This window comes from Gymnoscopelus braueri (assembly GCF_963280865.1).
Source record: "Gymnoscopelus braueri genome assembly, chromosome: 24".
Taxonomy (NCBI): Eukaryota; Metazoa; Chordata; class Actinopteri; order Myctophiformes; family Myctophidae; genus Gymnoscopelus; species Gymnoscopelus braueri.
This window is the reverse complement of record NC_137626.1, coordinates 2102034-2124747: the sequence shown is the minus strand read 5'-3', so window position 1 is coordinate 2124747 and position 22714 is coordinate 2102034. Positions and strand designations below refer to the sequence as shown.

General features: G+C 41.8%; 1 protein-coding gene across 3 annotated transcripts in view; it reads right to left on the bottom strand.

Moving 5' to 3' along the window:
- The window catches only part of LOC308080952 (glutaminase kidney isoform, mitochondrial), a 25826-nt gene extending 4693 nt beyond the window's left edge, over positions 1 to 21133 (bottom strand). The window contains exons 1-12 of one of the 3 annotated variants that reach the window (XM_080423086.1): positions 20851 to 21133; positions 15400 to 15496; positions 14630 to 14748; positions 12689 to 12818; positions 12459 to 12538; positions 9686 to 9849; positions 8579 to 8637; positions 5681 to 5713; positions 5191 to 5249; positions 4760 to 4826; positions 3708 to 3758; positions 1303 to 1479 (exon numbers count right to left, since the gene is read on the bottom strand). In XM_080423086.1, coding sequence (XP_080279212.1) covers positions 1303 to 1479; positions 3708 to 3758; positions 4760 to 4826; positions 5191 to 5249; positions 5681 to 5713; positions 8579 to 8637; positions 9686 to 9849; positions 12459 to 12538; positions 12689 to 12818; positions 14630 to 14748; positions 15400 to 15496; positions 20851 to 21062 — 1248 coding nt within the window. In that variant the 5' untranslated portion in view covers positions 21063 to 21133. Of the gene's footprint in view, positions 1 to 1302; positions 1480 to 3707; positions 3759 to 4759; positions 4827 to 5190; positions 5250 to 5680; positions 5714 to 8578; positions 8638 to 9685; positions 9850 to 12458; positions 12539 to 12688; positions 12819 to 14267; positions 14279 to 14629; positions 14749 to 15399; positions 15497 to 20850 lie in introns of those variants that run through there. The other 2 variants (XM_080423087.1, XM_080423088.1) reach the window with 2 other exon arrangements.
- Positions 21134 to 22714: the final 1581 nt, after the last annotated feature.

Sequence of the window (22714 nt, the reverse complement as noted above, 5' to 3'; positions counted from 1 at the left end):
GTGATGTCACTGTTATGCAACAAGGAAGTAGCACGGACGTCGCCATTATGTTCAAAGCTGGTTATAAAGATACCAAGGATTCAACAGTGATGTCACTGACATGTGAAAAAGACAATGCAGGATCTTTGTAAGAGTTTTCAGTCATTTGTTACTGTATTGAAAAGAGGAAAAGAGAAAACACAATATTGTAAAAAGAAAAACTAAAAAAAGATCAAAGAGAAGAAATACTGGATTTGTGTAAGAGAAATAATGAAAAAAAGGTTTTTCCGTCATTTGTCTGAAAAAATAATGTGTTTAAAAAAATCATGAAAAATCGTATCGTGAACCTAATATCGTGATTCGAATCGTATCGTGAGTTGAGTGAATCATTACATGGCTATTCCACAGTATTAATAGTAAAGAAAAACATCACATGGATGCACCTGGGACGTATCATCAGTGTTGTAGCCTGGGGTCGACGGGTGTTTGGGGTCTCGCAACAACATACACCCTCGCCCAGGTGACCCAGCCGGGGTTGATCAAGCCCAGACTTAGGTCCCAGTAGCTACTGTACCCACGGTCAGTCCTCTTAGGGAAAGACAGGGCCACTCAGTCTGCTTCTCCGGAACTACTCTGTCAGGACTCGGGGAGGCTCTGGCACGTGGAGGGACTATAGGCTCTGTGGGTGTGGCCTCCTGGCCGGGATCCTCCTTCGTCTCACCAGGCCCAGGACCTGAGCGTTGCACCAGATCCGCTGCACCACCCCGATCCAAATATTTCCTTCTGGCGTGATGGTGTCTTGGGCCGTGGTGGTACTGCAGGCTCCACTTGCGGCTTGCTTGAATGGCCCTCCTAAAGGCCTCACCGTGGGTTTGTTGGGCTCCTTCCTCACGGAACACACAGGCTGGGGCGCCAACATAGCCTGATTTTCAGACTGAAGCTGCGTGGAGCTTCAGTCTGAAATTGGCTGCACTGTAGTCCATTACTTGGGGGAGGGGATTAGCATTTCCCTAAACCAATCACAAGAGATCCAAGGATCCGCCTACATGTGACGTCGCGGGCTGGTGTCGCACAGCTTGAGAACGCCCCGTGGCGCCGATTGGCTTGTCGTTAGACCCACCCCCACCTCCCACTCTGATTTGACAGGTTTTTCTTCTACCGTGAAAAGCCATAGGCTCACATTATGACACCAGACCATAGACCCCACCCACTCAGAGAGTGGGCGGGGTCTATGGTCTGGAACCAGGCTAGCGCTAACCCATACTGCTCCCGGAAGCTGTCTACATTCCTATATAGTAATAGTAATAGAGTAATAATACTCACATGGAAGGCGAACTGTCCAGAGAAGTCGTACATGCCACAGGAATGCATTAAACTCAGGGTGTTTCGCACGGCCTCAGGACCCAGCACACGCTCCCCTGTGATTGGACAGAATCCTCCGTTGGCCAGGGTGGCGGCCATGACACTGGCGCTCTCACACGTCACCTCGATGGAACACAACTAACACACACACACAGGCATGCACACACACACACACACACACACACACACACACACACACACACACACATGCACACACACACACACACACACACACACACACAGGCATACACACACACACACACACACACACACACACACACACACATGCACACACACACACACACACACACAGGCATACACACACACACACACACACACATGCACACACACACACACACACACACACACACACACACACACACACACACACACACACACACACACACACACACACACACACACACACACACACACACACACACACACACACACACACACACACACACACACACACACACACACACAAATTAACCCATTAATTCAGGGGTCTTCAACGTTTTCAGGCCAAGGACCCCCTAGCTGAGTGAGAGATGAAGCAGGGACCCCCTCTATATTGTATAAAATTGCGTTTCAAATTAAAAATTAAACCCACGTTTTTTTTTTACTTGGTCTGCTCTTTTTTTCCCTCTATACACCTCTTTGCCAAAAATAGCAGATCTACAAGCTCACAACGCCTCGCAGCGCGAGGCGTTGTGAGCTTGTAGATCTGCTATTTTTGGCTAAAGTTCTGCTCAGAGAAGGGATGCTAGGGTTCAAGTGGTTAAGGTAAAAACAACGGGCCGTAGCCCCAAAATGGCGGATCGCAATTGGAATGTTGTCGTTCCCATGGATACACATACCTCCGCCAACCCTCGGGGACTATTTTTTTTGTTTTTTTTGGACACAAATGTCGCTTCCACAGCGTTTCAAATATCATCGGATTGAGGTAATTACGCTGGGGATAGAAAACTACGTTTAATATCTTGGCAATCAATGCGTTAACAAATACAAATGTATTCAAAGTTTTTCAAAAGTAGCAGATGTACAAGCTCGCAGTGCAGCACAAAGTGCCGCGCTGTGAGCTTGTAGATCTGCTATTTTTAAATAGCCAACGTATCCAATATGAATAAAGGGGTTAAACTGATTTATTGCTATATTAATATGTATATCTAACATCTAAAACTAGACGCGTCGCAATTCAGGGCAATTGCAGAGTGTGGTTGCGCCGACGCGAGTCGCGGGTCGCGGCCGCCGGGACTCGAGGAATACGCTGGGAGGAATACCATCGGAGGCTGCGCCAATTACATTGTCACGTAACTCCTGAGATCACTTGCGTTTCATTTTGAGAGGATTGATCCCCCCAACATATGGTTTTTGCATCAAAAGGTTACATTTTGAGCATTTGTGGGTCCCCCTATGGATCAAAGTGGAAATACTTTTGGGGATTTGTTGAGTAAACCACACTTGACATGTGATTCAAATTTGGGATTGACTGGACGTTTTGTTCGTGATTTGTGGCCTTTTTTGTAAAACGGGCCCCTCCCGCTAACTTTGGAAGCCATTTACGGACGAACGGTATGGACTATCAAAATTCTGTTTCGGTCCAGATTATCGCATGGGTCCAGAGATCATGTGTACCGATTTTTGTGAAATTTGGACAAAATATATGGGAGGAGGAGCTAAAAGTGTGTTTTGAGGAAAATTAAAAATGGTGGAAAATCTATCCTGACGCAAATGGGCGTGGCCTATATGGGGAGTTGCCCAAGGAATCTAGGGAAAAAGACATTTTGATTTTACGACCTACGGTTTAAGAGTTATAGGCCAAAACGTAAAGGGGGCTGTTATAGCGCCACCATGTGGCCGATTAGTGTAATTATTTTTAAAATAATTTCGGACTAAATTATGAACCTCCCCTCCAAATCTGGTAACTCTAGCTCTTACGGTTTCTGAGAAAAAAATACTTGAATTTGAGTTTTTTCACTTTTCCATTAAAGTGGATGGGGAAATTTAATGCACTAATAAATCAATATAAATTAAACTATTTAACCAATCTCTTAGCAAAATACAAGTGCACGATTCCCGGTGAAGCCGGTCATTTTGACATATGGCACTAAATTGGGAAAAATAAACTGTGGGAGGAATAGCAGCCCGAAATAAAGTTTATCTATAAATAAAGAATAAAGTTTATCTATAACAATAGTCTGGTTGCCCATTCGGGCAACCACACTAATGACACATTTTCTGCATTTTATAGATCTGTCAGTTCATCTTAATATTCAGGGATTTGGTTTCAGATCAAACAGGAAGTGAGGTGTGGCCGTTTTGGGTTCACTTCCAGGTCAAACAGGAAGTGAGGTTGTGTTTACCTGGAAGTAAAAGTCCAGGATGGAGGTCATGTCCGTCCCCTCCGGAAAACACTGCAAGATAAAAACAATAATATTAATAATGACATAAAACATGTTTTAAAGTTCATAAATGTGTGTTTAGGTAGATTATGTCTCTGTTGTAACAATATGTTTTAGCAGTAACTTTTAAATTGTTGGAAAATCTGTTTATTTACATTTGAACCCATTAAGAGCTGACGACCCGATTCTACAAATGTCTTCTAAATCCTAACAGTTTTCTGAAAAACATACGTTTCTATAATATCAGTGGTGCTCAAACTTTGTCATGTCAAGGACCCCCATCTCAAAATATGTTATTCCAGGGAGGGACCCCCAGAAGCAAAGATTTCAGTTGAAAATGTTTGCTTAAAAAAAATGTGCATTCAAAGATTTGCACAGAATGTTCAAACATTTTCAAAAAATAGCAGATCAGCAAGCTCATATTGTGGCGCGAAGTGACGCGCTATGAGCTTGTATATCTACTATTTATTTTTTAAATCGTGACACACACTAATGTATCTAGCTAAATCTAAAATGACACAGATCCTTTCCTGTGTTAGTGAGTTAAAAGGAGAAATGTACCAGGGGGTCTAACACTCTAACACTGTCATCATGTTTGTTTGTTTACACATGATCTTCTCCATTAATACGATTCATGTCATGTGTTTTCAGACATTTAACCACTTAAACCCTCAATACTTAGTAAACTTGACCTTTGGCTCTCTACTTAGTCTGCTCTTTTCTCCAACGAACCTCTTTGCTGAAAATAGCCGATCTACAATGTTGTGGCTAAAGTTAGAACTCCTCCGGGATGCTAGGGTTCAAGTGTTTCATGTAAAAAAAGAGAAGAAAAGTTCCTATCACAGTCACTGGTGTGACTATTGTCCTGTCAGAGCCCTGATAAGTGTTGCTGACCGCTCTAGATCGGACCTCGCTGGTCCACAAGTTACGTTTGTGACGCCCACCGTCGGTTGACCCTCTAGACCATTTTAATATAGGATAATAATGCTAATAATAATAATAATAATATTTACTTTCTTCTCTTTCAGGTAATATCCGATGGCAAAGTTTCTGTCTCCTGATTCTCTCTCTGACTGGAACCTGAAAAAGAGAGGAGAAAAGATTACATACGGTGTGTGTGTGTGTGTGTGTGTGTGTGTGTGTGTGTGTGTGTGTGCTCGGCGCGTGTGTGCCAGCGAGCGTGTTTGTGTGTGTGTGCGCGTATCTGTGTGTGTGTGCGTGTGCGTGCGCGCGCGCGTATCTGTGTGTGTGTATGTGCGTGCGTGCGTGCGTGCGTGCGTGCGTGCGTGCGTGCGTGCGTGCGTGCGTGCGTGCGTGCGTATCTGTGTGTGTGTGTGTGTGTGTGTGTGTGTGTGTGTGTGTGTGTGTGCGCGTATCTGTGTGTGTGTGTGTGTGTGTGTGTGTGTGTGTGTGTGTGTGTGTGTGTGTGTGTAACAATACTTACGTTGCGTTACTGAATCCAACATATTCATTTCCAGCCAGTTTGTTCATAAAGTTCATCACCTACAATAGAAAATATGTTATTATTTTAATAAACCAAAGTAAACGTTAAATCAAACAGAATATACTGTGATATATTTTATTAACTATAATCATTGTTGTCGGGCAGAAACATTGTATCTCCAACACTTTTTATGTTTTTATTTTTCATAAATTAATGCCATGATTCATCATACAAGAGCGTCACACAAAAGTAGTGAAAACAGCCGATCTACAAGCTCATAACATGTCGCATCGCGACGTGTTATGAGCTTGTAGATTGTAGATCTTGTAGATTGTAGATCTGCTATTTTCACTCAAATGTTTTTCAAATAATAATAATAAAATACACAGATACACAGTTGATTTTATTCACATTATTATTTATAGTACTTATAATAGTACTAATAATAATATTATTATTAATATTAATAATAGGTCTTATTGACACTTACATAGTCAAATTTCTCGGCGTTGCTGGCTCCTTGCTGTAACACAGAAATTAATAAACAAACAAATAAACAAATAAATAAACATATAAATGAGTGTGTGCGTGTGTGCGTGTGTACCCCCGTCAACGCACTGCAGACACAACACCCTCAAACTAACACACACATCCTGTTTGCGACCAAGAGAGCTTATTTAACACATGGGGTGCCAAAACCGTATATATACGGTTTTGCAAAAGTTTTTTTTCCACACGGGAGGGGCTGGAGCAGCTCTGGGAGTACCCATTGTGATCCTGAGAAGGATAGGCCAGATGGATCACAGAAACAAAAACATGGCTCCCCATCCGCTTCCTGTCTATTTCCTTCTTTAAAACGTCTGTATCTCCGAATCTGTTTCCGGTGGGGAAAACCGGTCATGCGCGATGCGTGATCCCCCCCCGTTGTAACTCGTGAGGTGAAATGTTATCGTTCCAGGATGTAGCCAGGGTCATCGCGCTACATGAATGGATGCTTTTTTTTTACGTGGATTTGCTCGTTGTGGAGTCTAGAGCTTTAAACAGCAAAGCGCAGTCAATGGGGAGAATGCTGGCACCCAACGTAAGTTGTTATGAAAAAATTCAGGCACCCAATGTGTTAACCCATTAAGACCTGAAGCCGATTCTACATGTCTCCTAAATCCCAACAGTATTCTGAAAAACGTGTGTTTCTATATCAGTGGTGCTCAATCTTTTTCATGTCAAGGACCCCCAAAATTATATGTATTTGGCCGCGGACCCCATTCAAAATATGTTGTTCCAGGGACCCCCCAGAGGCAACGATTTGAGTTCAAAATGTTCGCTTTAAAAATATATATATTCAAAGATTTGCACACATTTTCAAGATTTTTCAAAAATAGCAGATCTACAAGCTCGTAGTGCGGCACTCGGTGCCGCGCTATGAGCTTGTAGATCTGCTATTTTTGAATAGCCCAAAGTGTAAAATAATGCTTTTTAGCTCAAATCTAAAAATGACACAGTTCCAGGTCTTAATGTGTTAAGGAAGAGACACGGACATCATTTTCTCTATCCAGCTAATTCCAGCCGGCTGATTGGTCTCACTGGGTGTCAGTCTGCGTCAACGAGAGACGCGCTCCATAGAGTATAATCAAGCTTTACTGGAGAGATGAGGCGTACGGGCATGGGTCTCTACACAGGGGCAATTCTTTCAACATGAAACGCTGCATTCAAGTTCAGGAGAGTAAGAAAGGGGCAATTATCTTCTCTTGCCTTTGAGTCGGGCATGGAGAGTGGGGGCTCAGGGGGGCATTTGCGTTTTTTCTACCATAGTAAATGCTGCACATAAACCAGCCAGAACACCATTGCGTCCACAGTATGAAAAAATGCTTACGGCTCCAGGAAACCCCCAAAAAATTAGAACAGGAGGCAGAGCATTTAAGTTTCAGGCACCTCAGCTGTGGAATCTTCTCCCAGTCTCAGTCCGTGAAGCAGACACACTCTGTATATTTAAGACTAGACTAAAAACCTTTCTCTATGATAAAGCCTATAGCCGAAGTGTATAGACTCAGTCACCCTATAGTCATCCTCTCCCCCCCCCCAATCACCCCCCCCCCCCCTTTTCCTCTCTCCTCTCGTCCTCTCCTTTCTCGTCCTCCCTTTGGTTGTGTGGGTTTGTGTCCCATTGGTACAATCGTAATTAACCCTGTACGGATTCACGCTCTAGTAAGGCCTGCCACTAATTCTACAACCGGGGACCTGCTCCCCGGAGTTTCTTTTATTTCCCACGTCGCAGGTCCATGGACCCCCAGCTGCGGCTCAATACTGTGACTGCGGACCGGGCCTCTCCATGGAGCACGACCGTGGATTTCTACTACATTACACTATACCACTACACTATACTGTATATTATCTTAACATTATTTTATTATACCATTATATACTGCATACACACTATTGCTGTACTATATTATATTATCATATACTATCTTACACTATTATATTTGCTACTATTGTTATTGTTACTACTTGCACTGTATCTCTTTCTGTCTCTCCTCTGTCTGTCTCTCCCTCTCTCTCTCTCTCTTCTTTCCCCCGACACGGTCGAGGCAGAAGGCCGCCACCCTAGAGCCTGGCCCCTCCCACCCTAGAGCCTGGCCCCTCCCACCCTAGAGCCTGGCCCCTCCCACCCTAGAGCCTAGGGTCTGCCTGACGTTTCTTCCAGTTAAGAGGGAGTTTTTCGTTGCCACTGTCGCAAAATGTCTTGCTCAGGGTGGGATGTCGGGTCTCTTCTCTACATGTAAAGTGTCTTGAGACAACTTGTTGTGATTTGACACTTTAATAAAATTGAATTGAATTGAATTGAATTGCATATCCATGGTCTGGAGCAGCGGTGATGCAGAGGGCCAACAGATGATGCAGAGGGCCACTATATATTTACACACTCACTCCAGAGGAACACATTCATTATACTGTACTGTGTCGGGCAGACACCTCTTATCTCTGGATTGTAACTTTCTTTCGTAAATTAATGGCGTACTTCACCATTCTATGTCACACAAAAGTAGCAAAAAATATCAGATCTACAAGCTCAATGCGCTTCGCACTGTTTTGAGCTTGTAGATCTGATATTTTTTGCTATTTTTCAGATGGAATTCTGAAAAGTAACATTTTAATTTAATTTCAAATGCATTTAGACAGATGTAGCTCTATGGATATATATTAGTATTGTTGTACATACGCAGACAGACAGACAGATGTAGTTCTATGGATATATATTAGTATTGTTGTACATACGCAGACAGACAGATGTAGTTCTATGGATATATTAGTATTGTTGTACATACGCAGACAGACAGACAGACAGATGTAGTTCTATGGATATATTAGTATTTTGTAGTTCTGTGTTTACCTTGATCAGTGACGTACACACAATGGCTCCTGCATTCACCATGGGGTTGTGAGGCTTATCTGTTAAACGCACACACACACACACACACACACACACACACACACACACTTCAATTCAAAGGGCTTTATTGGCATGAGAAAACATACGTTTACATTGCCAAAGCAGAAAGCACAATACAACAATACAATCAAAACAAAAAATATGTACATTTGAAAGTCAGATGTACACACACACACACACACACACACACACACACACACACACACACACACACACACACACACACACACACACACACACACACACACACACACACACACACACACACACACACACACACACACACACACACACACACACACACACACACACACACACACACAGTAGAACCAGTGATGATTGTAGTAGTAATAGCAGTAGTATTAGTCACACTAGTAGTAGATGTAAACTAGAATAGTTCTCAAAGTGGGGTCCGTGAGGGGGTCCTAGGGGGTCCCCAGACACATGATTGTTAGTTAGAAACCAAATGGACCCTTATGGGTGTATAACTATAACTTACAGGTCTATAACTCTGAGAGTGTACACATGGAACCAAATGGACCCTTACAGGTCTGTAACTCTGAGAGTGTACACATGGAACCAAATGGACCCTTACAGGTCTGTAACTCTGAGAGTGTACACATGGAACCAAATGGACCCTTACAGGTCTGTAACTCTGAGAGTGTACACATGGAACCACATGGACCCTTACAGGTCTGTAACTCTGAGAGTGAACACATGGAACCAAATGGACCGTTACAGGATGACACTACAGTGTAGATTAAGGGTCCCAGGGATCAGAATGCTATCGCATGTGGGTCAGACTCCGCTGGATAATGTGTGTTCATTTGGCCTTGACATAAAAACTGTTTGACAAATACTGCTTAATATTACTTAGACAGACAGACAGACAGACAGACAGACAGACGGTCTTACAGACAGACAGACAGACAGACAGACAGACAGACAGACAGACAGACAGACAGACAGACAGACAGACGGTCTTACAGACAGACAGACAGACAGACAGACAGACAGACAGACAGACAGACAGACAGACAGTCTTACCGTCCTCGTTAAGGAACAGCTTGTTGAACCTCAGTCCACTGGGTTCCTTCCCTATGAAGCGGTGAACGTACTCAGTCCCGTGGTCGTGGACGGCGATGGCGTACTTTAACGGTTTCACACACGACTGGAGACAGAACGGAACCTTAGTGTCTCCTACCGTGTGTCTGTAGGACACACACACACACACACACACACACACACACGTGCACACACACACACACACACACACACACACACACACACACACACACACACACACACACACACACACACACACACACACACACACACACACACACACACACACACACACACACACACACACACACACACACACACACACACACACAGTAAATAATCACATATATAGAATGCAGAGACAGTGTAGTGCCTCAAGAATACCAAGTAAACAATGAAACTAGCATCTGTTTATTTTATTTTTTACATTTTTATCCCGCCATTTTTGTAACCCATTTCTTTCACCCGGTGCCAATTTCCTAAGTGATCCTGGGCGCTACACCAGCCCTACACCAGCCCTACACCAGCCCTACACCAGCCCTACACCAGCCCTACACCAGCCCTACACCAGTCCTACACCAGCCCTACACCAGCCCTACACCAGCCCTACACCAGCCCTACACCAGTCCTACACCAGTCCCCCACAGCCTAGGGAGGCCAGGGCCGAGCTCATGCTTCCTTCAATGCATGAGAGCCAACTGACCTTCTTTGTCACCTGACAGGGGGGAGTTTCCCTGGTTGGACGTAGCGCGTGGAAGGAACACGTTATTCCAACCAGTTCCCTTCCCCTCCATCAGGCGCCCCGGCTGTCATGGGGGAGGCGGTATAGTGACCAGGATTACTACATGTTTTTGTGAGGGTATTAACTACCCTAGGAGACACGGGGAGAACATGCAAACTCCACACAGAGTAGGCCCTTTCGCCAACCCCACCTAACATCTGTTTAAACAATAAAATATTGAAATAATAATAATCTGCACATTGAAACTATAGGATACCAGGTAAACAATGAACCCAGCAGGTGTTTAACATGCTATTTAAATGACTGGGTAGACTACAGTTCCATTAGTCATAGGTCAACACAGAGTGGGTGAAACAGCTTTTAAAATCAGTTCTTTGACATTTGAATTTCACAAATTCAAATGTCAACCCCCCTCAAGGACCAGGGGTCCTTGAGGTGGGTTCCAGGTGGTCCCCAGCTAAATGATGGAGAGTTGGTAACCAAATGGACCCTTATAGATCGTTAACTCTTAATGTAACTCTAACCTCTTAACGGTGCCATTCCTTAACGGTTCCCTGTAACGACTACTATATATATATATATATATATATATATATATATATATATATATATATATATATATATATATATATATATATATTCGGTATCAAGTAGACAACAGGAAGGTTATTTTCAGGCCGGAATTGCAGTTCCCCACTGGAAAATAGCCTGCATGGGGCCTTTATTCTGAAAAACACAAATAATACCGGCTCCCTCTGGAGCTACTGTCTTAAACCATTAAAAACATGCAAATAACAGTATCCATGTATGTGCTGACAAGGCCTGAATAAAGTGGTTCTGATATAAAATAACATCATATAATAAGTGTGCGTGTGTGTGTGTGTGTGTGTGTGTAATGTTACAAACAGCAGAAACAACAACAACACTGGACTAGTTTAAAACTACAAGGAAAGGTATCTTCCCTTCCTGCTGCAGAACCCTAACCCTAAAACTGAAATAAAGTAACCAAAAACAGGGGGAAAAAGTAACAAAATCCGCCCAAAAAACGAGCATGCGTACGCAGGGGGGGGGGGGGGCCCTGATCACTGTGCCGTGCCTACCGGCCCGGCTTTGAGTTGTTCTGCCACTGTGTGTAATGTTACAAACAGCAGAAACAACAACAACACTGGACTAGTTTCAAACTACAAGGAAAGCCATCTTGCCTTCCTGCTGCAGATCACACCGTCTCTCATACAATATTCAAACATGAAGCAGTTGATGAGGATGTACAGTATTCACCTTTACAGTCAAAGCCAGATTACAGCTCCTTCCAACCAGACTCTATCTGTCTCCGTGGTTCATAATACGTTTCCTCCTCATTGTCTGTCTGCACCATGACCACACTCCACTTACTGAACCTCTGTCACGTATTCTGAACGGCTGCTATTTATTGCTAGGCACGACAGAATAGTTGACCTATTGGTTAAGGACATAAGTTCATATGTTTCATCTTCTGCCAAAATGCATAAGCACTCTTGTGTTTCAGCTGCCATGTTCATGCATGAAAATGATGCCTTTTCAGATGTTACAGATAATACACCAGATGTTGTTGTTGTTGATGAGGACAGTAGAGAAGTGACCATGTTAGAAGTGGCATGTACATTAGACCACAGCCTGGAAGAGGCATTCCTTACCAAGGTGCTTAAGTACCAACGTCTTATTATACAGCTTGGTTACAGATGTAAACTGCTTGTGTTCATATTTAATATATACCGGTAAGCCTCTGTAATGTCCATAAACTAGTTGTGAGATGTCTGCAGATTACAGGAATGCCCAATAAGCACAGAGCTGATGAGACATTGGCTACATTGTGTTCAGTGTCTGTGATAATTGTCAGTCGCCACATTATGGAGGAGACGATGCTTCCTGTATCCTGAAACACTTGTTGTTGAGTTTTACTGTGTGTGTGTGTGTGTGTGTGTGTGTGTGTGTGTGTGTGTGTGTGTGTGTGTGTGTGTGTGTGTGTGTGTGTACCTCTGTCCATCCACGGTACACAGAGACACGGCCCACAGGTCGGGACTGAAGCGAGCCAGCTGAGGGATGTAGTCTGCTACCTGAAAAACAAACAAAAAAAACCACAAGTTAGTATAGGAATAGAATGATCCAAGTCCAAGAGATCCAAGTGTGTTTGTGTGTGTGTGTGTGTGTGTGTGTGTGTGTGTGTGTGTGTGTGTGTGTGTGTGTGTGTGTGTGTGTGTGTGTACCTGCCCCCCAGACATCTTCTTAGCGGTGGTGTGTAGTTCGTCGATGTGTGCGCAGAACGACAGGAAGTCTGGGATCACAAACTTCTTCCTGAAGGCCTGAGTTAACAACACTATGTTGCTCTGTACACACCTAGGCACACACACACACACACACACACACACACACACACACACACACACACACACACACACACACACACACACACACACACACACACACACACACACACACACACACACACACACACACACACACACAGAGTTATATGACGCAATCTAAGATTCTACTGGTGTCAGAAGCGATTAGGCTCTATTCAAGCGGATGGGTTTTTGATGAACTTTAGACTTGATTTTCTTACCTTAATAAACATTGTCATAAATACTATATGCTTCCAGTCGCTAGTTTAAAGTCTTCTTTCAATCACCATGATATGGTTTTGGTAAATTATGGTCCCATTTATTTTTAACATTGATGATAAAGTAGGGTATGTTTCTAGGGTTTCTACTGGTTCTACCGAGTGAAGCCCCGCCCTCGCTGCGGTGTCAGCCAATAGCATTCATTTCCGTTTGCATTTCGTACCGGATATCAACCGGATATAGAAAGATGGCGGATTTGAAATCGCTGCAAAATAGGCTTCGTTTACGGCCTGTAGAAACCAATAGCGTGACGATGTCCATATGTTTTAATGGTCTATGATTCTATATATAAATAGTGTTTATTTATAAACTGGCCTCACAGTGAGACCAATCTGCCGGCTGGAATTGTCGGATAGAGAAAATGACGTTGGTGTCTCTTCCTTCATTTACCTTCCTTGAGTAAAGCTCCCTAGAAAACTAGGTGGACAACTGGGTCTTTAGTGTGTGTATAAGGCATGTAACGATTCACTCAACTTACGATACCATTTCTCACGATGTTTTAAACACAACATTATTTTCCAGACAAATGACCGAAAAACTTTTTTTTAATACTGCGTTTTCTCTTATCCTCTTTTCAATACAGTAGCAAATGACTGAAACCTCTATCAATTCTCTTACTAAGATCCTGTATTTTCTTTTGCACACGTCTTTTCACATGTCAGTGACATCAGTGACAAATCCTTGGTATCTTTATAACCAGCTTCGAACATAATGGCGTACGTCCGTGCTACTTCCGTGTTGCATAACAGTGACATCACTGTCCAATCCATGGTATTATGATCCTAGCCTTATAACGTGGTGTTTAACAGCGGCGTCACTACACGCTGTGTTTAGATTTTTTCACGCTTGCGCTAAAGAAACACTAAACAGGATTATTATTTCATGTCAACATTAGAGTACAACTATCACAAGATGAAAACCAGGTAAAGTAATGAGTCACTCTGCAAGTTTAACTCAAGTTTTCCACCTGTCCAAATGTTTCTTCTGGCTATTTTTCACATCACGATTCACTTTATTAAATCGATTTAAATCGTCACCCGTTTGAATCCATTTAAATCGGTGTATAATATTATGTAAGTGTAGAGTGGGGTTCAGTGTGTGTACTTTTTGAACCAGTGTCTATGTGTGTGTGTGTGTGTAGTGTGTGGTATAATGTGTGTACTTTTTAAACAGGTGTCTATGTGTGTGTGTGTGTGTGTAGTGTGTGGTATAATGTGTGCACTTTTTAAACAGGTGTCTATGTGTGTGTGTGTGTAGTGTGTGGTATAATGTGTGTACTTTTTAAACAGGTGTCTATGTGTGTGTGTGTGTGTGTGTGTGTAGTGTAGTGTGTGTTATAATGTGTGTACTTTTTAAACAGGTGTCTATGTGTGTGTGTGTAGTGTGTGGTAAAATGTTTGTACTTTTTAAACAGGTGTCTATGTGTGTGTGTGTGTGTGTGTGTGTGTGTGTGTGTGTGTGTGTGTGTGTGTGTGTGTGTGTGTGTGTGTGTGTGTAGTGTAGTGTGTGTTATAATGTGTGTACTTTTTAAACAGGTGTCTATCCAGGGCCCCATCAGAGGTGGTCTTCATGGTCATCTTCAACATCTCCATGCACTCCTTCAGTCTGGGGTCTCCTGTACGCAGGCCTGTGGCTTTAAGAGCCTGCAAAACACACACACACACACACACACACACACACACACACACACTGTTATGAGCAGGTATTATTATTAAAAAATATATATCCCCGCGATTTTTGTAACCCATTTTTCACCCAGTGCCAATTTTCTAAGTGATCCTGGGCACTACACTCCCTTCACCAGCCTAGGGAGGCCAGGGCCGAGCTCATGCCTCCTTCAATGCATGAGAGCCAACTGACCTTCTTGTCACCTGACAGGGGGGGAGTTTCCCCGGTAGGTCGTAGTGCGTGGAAGGAACACGTTATTCCAACCAGTTCCCTTCTCCTCCATCAGGCGCCCCGGCTGACCAGGGGGAGGCAGTATAGAGACCAGGATTACTACATGTTTTTGTGAGGGTATTAACTACCCTAGGAGACACGGGGAGAACATGTAAACTCCACACAGAGTAGGCCCTTTCACCAACCCCACCTAGGGTATGGGCACTGATGACGCGGAGGAGAAGACACACCCCCAGCACCCACAGCGTCCCCGGCGGGAATCGAACCCAGGACCTTCTAGCTGAGCAGGTATTATATTAGAATACTTACGGTAGTAATTACTTATGAGCAGGTATTATATTATAATACTTACTGTAGTAATAACTTATGAGCAGGTATTATATTAGAATACTTACGGTAGTGAACTTATGAACAGGTATTCTGTCGGCTCCCTCAGCGATGGTGTAAAACAACAAGTCCTCTAGACTGGGCAGGATGCCGGTCTGTTTCCTCCTACACACACACACACACACACACACACACACACACACACACACACACACACACACACACACACACACACACACACACACACACACACACACACACACACACACACACACACACACACACACACACACACACACACACACACACACACACACACACACACACACACACACAGTTAGATGCTTGCAAAAGAAATGATCACAAACCTGTCTACTGTTCAGTGAGAGACACTGCTAGACAGACAGACAGGAAATTCAGACAGACAGACAGACAGACAGACAGGAAGTTCAGATAGACAGACAGACAGACAGACAGATGATTTAATAGGGTTTTATACAAAGCTCAATCTCTCCGGCAGGCAGGCATTACATCATGGGAGATTAAATCAATATTATAATATTCTATATTTATTGTAGTGAGGTAAAAGTGTAATATAATATTGTCTGAGATGTAGTGGAGTAGAAGTAAAAGTATTGAAGTAAAAAATACCTCAACATTTTACTCAAGTACAGTACTTGAGTAAATGTACTTAGTTACTTTACACCACTGTTAAAAAGTCCTCTCTCACACACCTCTGCCATGTGGCCAGTAATTATCCCCCCTCATGCCTCAGGTCGCCCCCTGCTGTATGGTACGTGTTACAACACACAACATCTGTCCTATCCTTGTTTATATAATCCTTGACCTCCTGTAAACCCTGGAGACTGTGGTTATATAAATACTATTATAATATTACTATACAGATATAAATATATCTGTGTTCATTCTGTCTACTATAATGAAACATGTTCTGTCGACCTTCTATCACTGACTAAATAATAACTAAGCTATGACTAAAACTAAGACTAAATATATTGACAATTTCATCAACAAATAAAAACTAGACTAAAATGTTAGTGAGGGATCTAGTGGAGAAGAGATCCAGTAGAACTAAGACTAGTGGAGAAGAGATCCAGTAGAACTAAGACTAGTGGAGAAGAGATCCAGTAGAACTAAGACTAGAGGAGAAGAGATCCAGTAGAACTAAGACTAGTGGAGTAGAGATCCAGTAGAACTAAGACTAGTGGAGTAGAGATCCAGTAGAACTAAGACTAGAGGAGAAGAGATCCAGTAGAACTAAGACTAGAGGAGAAGAGATCCAGTAGAACTAAGACTAGTGGAGTAGAGATCCAGTAGAACTAAGACTAGCGGAGAAGAGATCCAGTAGAACTAAGACTAGTGGAGAAGAGATCCAGTAGAACTAGAACAAGTGGAGAAGAGATCCAGTAGAACTAAGACTAGTGGAGAAGAGATCCAGTAGAACTAGAACTAGTGGAGAAGAGATCCAGTAGAACTAAGACTAGTGGAGAAGAGATCCAGTAGAACTAAGACTAGAGGAGAAGAGATCCAGTAGAACTAAGACTAGTGGAGAAGAGATCCAGTAGAACTAAGACTAGAGGAGAAGAGATCCAGTAGAACTAAGACTAGAGGAGAAGAGATCCAGTAGAACTAAGACTAGTGGAGAAGAGATCCAGTAGAACTAAGACTAGTGGAGAAGAGATCCAGTAGAACTAAGACTAGAGGAGAAGAGATCCAGTAGAACTAAGACTAGTGGAGAAGAGATCCAGTAGAACTAAAACTAGTGGAGAAGAGATCCAGTAGAACTAAGACTAGTGGAGAAGAGATCCAGTAGAACTAAGACTAGAGGAGAAGAGATCCAGTAGAACTAAGACTAGTGGAGAAGAGATCCAGTAGAACTAAGACTAGTGGAGAAGAGATCCAGTAGAACTAAAACTAGTGGAGAAGAGATCCAGTAGAACTAAGACTAGAGGAGAAGAGATCCAGTAGAACTAAGACTAGAGGAGAAGAGATCCAGTAGAACTAAGACTAGTGGAGAAGAGATCCAGTAGAACTAAGACTAGAGGAGAAGAGATCCAGTAGAACTAAGACTAGAGGAGAAGAGATCCAGTAGAACTAAGACTAGTGGAGAAGAGATCCAGTAGAACTAAGACTAGAGGAGAAGAGATCCAGTAGAACTAAGACTAGAGGAGAAGAGATCCAGTAGAACTAAGACTAGAGGAGAAGAGATCCAGTGGAACGAGTAATTTTATACTTGGCTGTGCACGGGTGTCGTGCTGCGAAAATAGCTGATCTACAACCTTGTAGATTCGTTATTTTCGGCACACAGATAAGTATATATCAGGCATTATGACGCCATCAAGAAGAAGAAAATACATTTTTATAATCTAAATCTACTGTATATTTAGTCGACTAAAATCTTATGATATTTAATCAACTAAACTAACTACTAGACTAAAAGTAAAATATTTCAGATGACTAAAATATGACTAAAACTAAATGGAATTTTCTTCAAAAGACTTTGGGCCCTATTTAGCGTGTCTTAGGTACCAGGTCTTATGACTTAACTGACTTGGAGGCGTGGCCAATGCTGTTCCGCTATTTTGAGTGGCCAAACAGCATTGGCCACGCCTCCAGGTCTAGGATAGGAGATAGCAGGGTAGGAGCAGGCTCCAGGCAACCATTTGTTCATGTTTATACATATAAAACACAATTTTATACATAAATATACGATATATGTGGTGGCCTACCCCCTACCCTACGAGGTAGGGGGTCCCTGCTCCATCACCCCATCAGTTTGGGGGTCCCTGGTCTGAAAAGGTTGAAGACCCCTGCATTAAGTCATAAGATCTGGTACTGAAAACGCGCGAAATAGGGCCCTATGTCTAAAAGTACATGAAAATGCGCTGTCAAAATTAACACTGAAATACATACTATGTAAATACTACTTTATTACTACTGATATATAAATAAATACAGATACTACAGTATGTATGTATACTAGTATTAGTATTATTACTACTGATATATGAATACATACAGATACTTACAAGATCAAAGCGTGGAGAACAAACAACAAAGGAGACAAACAGTTAACAGTTATTGTTCAGTTATCTACAGTATACACAGAGCTCTATATTGTGATATTATTATATGTTTTTTATTGTATTTAATCTTTTTCATTAAAAAAAAAATCGTAAAGACGGGGTGCCGTGATTTTCAATGATCCCCCCCCAAAAAACATAATCATCAGGTATTATGGATATACTAGGAGGAAGATTTTTTCAAAAAAGTGTACAGAAATGGTTAAAATTATGTTTTTATGTGGACACGCCTCCAGTTCATTAAGTATACCTGGTTCTCACCTTAGCACCTCCTCCACCACCTTAGCACCACCCACCTGTCCTAGTCCCTCCTTCTCCTCATGCCCACACCTGTTGTGTTATGATAATGAGGGGGACATTTTACTATGTCACTAAAGGGCTGTTTCTCTATTGGCACGTTTGACCCTCAAGGTTTCAGCATCCAGGTAGAAACTCAAAATAGTCAGAGAAGACATAAAACACCATAAAAACACCACCAGGGGGCTTAATGAAGTTCTATCAACCATGAAAAACAGAACACATGAAAAACAGAAAAAGTGCAAAACCATGGCACCACCTCTTTAAAAATAAATGAAAAAAGTAATTGAAAAGAAAAACACGGTCTCCTCACGCATTAGAAGGACAATATCAGTCACCAGAACCAAGGACGGGTGTTTTCTGATTAATCCAACATGTTAAAAATAGAGTTTGAAGTTACGATGGGTTTGTATAGGAAGGGGGCGTGTCTGATCAAATGAATATCAAATATCTAAACACTGAATCAAGCAACTTAAAAACGGTCTGGGGGGGGGGCTGACAAAAGCCTGAGTAGACCATAAAATGACCCAAAGTTTATTTTTGAAAGTGAAATATCCCTTTAAGTATTAGTGTGACACCACAGGGTCAGCCTGGTGATGTATTAATGGTCCAGGAACACGTTAGTGAGTCATAACAACACCTGCCTCTCTCTCTGCGTCATTAACCCTTTAACTCATTACCAAATAGACTGCGTGTTGCAAAACTCCCCATTCTGTGTTTAAATCACTCACTGATTATTTCTGACAAAGATTTACAAACCCTCCCTCCGCTCACTCAGATCAGCTGACACAGGATACTCTGGCCATTCCAAAATAGCAGATCTATAAGCTCACAACGAGCTTGTAGATCTGCCATTTTCTAAACATTAAGTTCTGATGTTATGTCCTTGGCACATGATATTTATAGATGGGGGTCCACGGCCGAATGCATATTAATTTGGGGGTCCTTGACATGAGAATGTTTGAGATCCACTGATGCAGAGCAATGGCTACTATCACAATATAGAGCTGGAACATTTGTGTTTGTTTCAACCAGAAAACTAAACCAAAAAACACCTAAACATTGTGGACACCATGGTTATTTATTATAACTTTAAAATAATGGTTATAATATAATAACTATTATTTTGCAACCCGTCTGATATGGTTACACTAATAACCATTATTTTTGCCTTTTTTTCCTTCCAAAACATAAATAGAAAATAAAAACAAATGGAACATGCTGTGAAGTCTAAGTGTAGACATGAGTAGAACATGCTCCAACATTTGACATTTAAGGCCTAATATTTCTACAAATCCTACACATTGCTACAGAAACATATCCAGTCATTTTAGGCATAAACAAGAAGTTGAAGGTACATTTAGGTCTGATAATGATAACATTCATATTCACATCATACTCTACATTATTATTATTATTATTATTATTATTATTATTATTTTAATGATACAATCACATCATGTATACTTTACATTACTTATTATTATTATTATTATTATTATTATTATAATAACATTAATTTTAACATCATGTATAGTTTAGCCTACATTATTTCACATAATTTTCGAAAACAGTCATTCAGTCTTTATTTTTATTTATTTTTAATTAAATACAAAAAAGCCATTTTAACATTAGTTTATTATTACAGCCACTCTGTATTCAAACATATAAATTACACTACAGATACCTTTATTATTCTAACTGAAATGATGTTTATATTGTGTCAATATCATTATAACTAAACACAGTCAATGTGTGTTTAATATTTATCTATATTCTGTGAGTCATCATTATGTTAATTATCTTATAATTATAACATTTAACTCATCATCTCTAGTCGTGAGGTTAGCACGGTTAGCAGCTAAACCCCCCCACCGCGTTACACGCAACACGGTGACCCGTAGAACCACGTAACAGAGCCTGCATTATAACAAATAGAGTATGACAGGTAACACATTTCCACGGGGTCACATTATGCCGTTTGGCAGCAGCTAGCCGCTATAAAGCCCGGCGCGTTACACGCAACGCGGTGACCCGTAGAACCGCGTCTCGTATACGTCGGGGCCCGCTCCGCGGTCACACATTTCCACGGGTCACACGTGTCGGCGTGTCACTCACTTCTCGGCGTCCTTGCCGGCGGCCGCATCCGTCGCCGCATCCGTGTGTCCGCTCCCCGCGGCCCCCTCTCCCCCGGTGCTCAGCGCTCTGCGGACCCCCTCCCGGTGGGGGGTCGAGCCCCGGCGGACCCCCGCCGTCACGGACCACAACGAGCCCGAGGTTCGAGTCCCGAACGACGCGGCTGGAAGCCTCAACACCCTGAGATGGAACATGTTTAATATTCAACCTAAAAACACACAACACAACCCTATGGATGTGATGCAGCCTGAATGTAATGAGAATAATAACTGTTATGATAATAATAATAAGGTGAATATGTTGCTCTATGGATGGAACAACGTCTAGTAACGGTTTGCTCTGTTGACTCCTGAACTGAGGCTATAAGCCCCGCCTCCTCCACGCCCCCGTTACTTATGTATTTATTTATTTATTTATGAACGTTAGTAGGCTGACATTGGTGGAAATTTGTTTTTTTTACTTAAGTAAAAGTATACTGCAATGTAGAAATACTCTGTTACAAGTAAAAGTAGGCTACCAGTATTCAAAATGTACTTTAAAAGTACAAAAGTATTGGTATCAAAATATACTTTAATACGTTAAAGCATTAAAAGTAAAAGTAGTCATTATGCACAATGTCCCATAGTTTCCAAATAAAATCCTTTGAAAAATAAAATCCTTTGAAAATAGCAGATCTACAAGCTCACAATGCGTCCCATCGCGGCGCATTGTGAGCTTGTAGATCTGCTATTTTCAAATAGCCGAAATGTAAATAGGGCTGAAGTGGTTAATGTATGTTTTGTAATAATAACCAAAATCTACAAAGTAGCCTAACCAGTAACTAAAGTTTTCAAATAATTGTAGTGGAGTAGAAGTACAATATTTGCCTCTGAGATGTAGTGGAGTAAAAGTACTGAAAATGGGAAATACTCCAGTAAAGTAAAAGATACCTCAAAATTGTACTTAAGTACAGTACTTGAGTAAATGTACTTCGTTACTTTACACCACTGCGTAGTAATGAACGTGGCATCAGTCTAAACCATGTACTATCAAAATAATAATGAATAATATATTAACTATAGGATGCAGGTAAACAATGAACCTACAGTAGCATCAGTCTAAACCAGCTGGTCCTGAAACTGTTTTGTACCACGACCCCATATTATGAGGGAATGTTTTTGGCCACACCCCACAGACCCCACTTTGGGTCGCGACCCATAGTTTGAGAACCACTGGTCTAAACAATATACTATAACAAATATGATTATAGTTTCAATGTACAGATTATGATTTAATAATAATCTGTACATTGAAACTATAGAAACTATAGGATGCCAGGTTAACACAATGAACTACCATCTGTCTGAATAACATGCTATCTAAATTAATAGACAGACAGACAGACAGACAGACAGACAGACAGATCCAACATAGCCGATCTACACTTTTAGATCGTCTCTACACTGGAAGGCAAAAGGAAGGGGACTAGTACAGAGCCCGGGGGAACTCCGGTCAACTAACTAGGGTTTAAGAATATAATTCAATAACTAAACAACATTTCTAAGACATTTTAAGAGTGCCTGCAGCTCACTAAGAGTTTTAACTCCCTTTGATTAGAGAGGAGAGGAGAGGAGAGGAGAGGAGAGAGGAGAGACATTCATTGATGAGCTTTCATCACACGCTTGTTGTAAATAAATAAATAAAACAATAATTGTTGTAAAAGATTCTCCTGTTATGAAACTTGTTTCTGTTCACAGTAACCATGACAACGTCCTGTACTACACACAACACATGTAGGAGAGGAACACTTTAGTTTCATCTTTATTTACTTTTATTTTCTTAAGGTAACAAAGATTAAACATCAAAC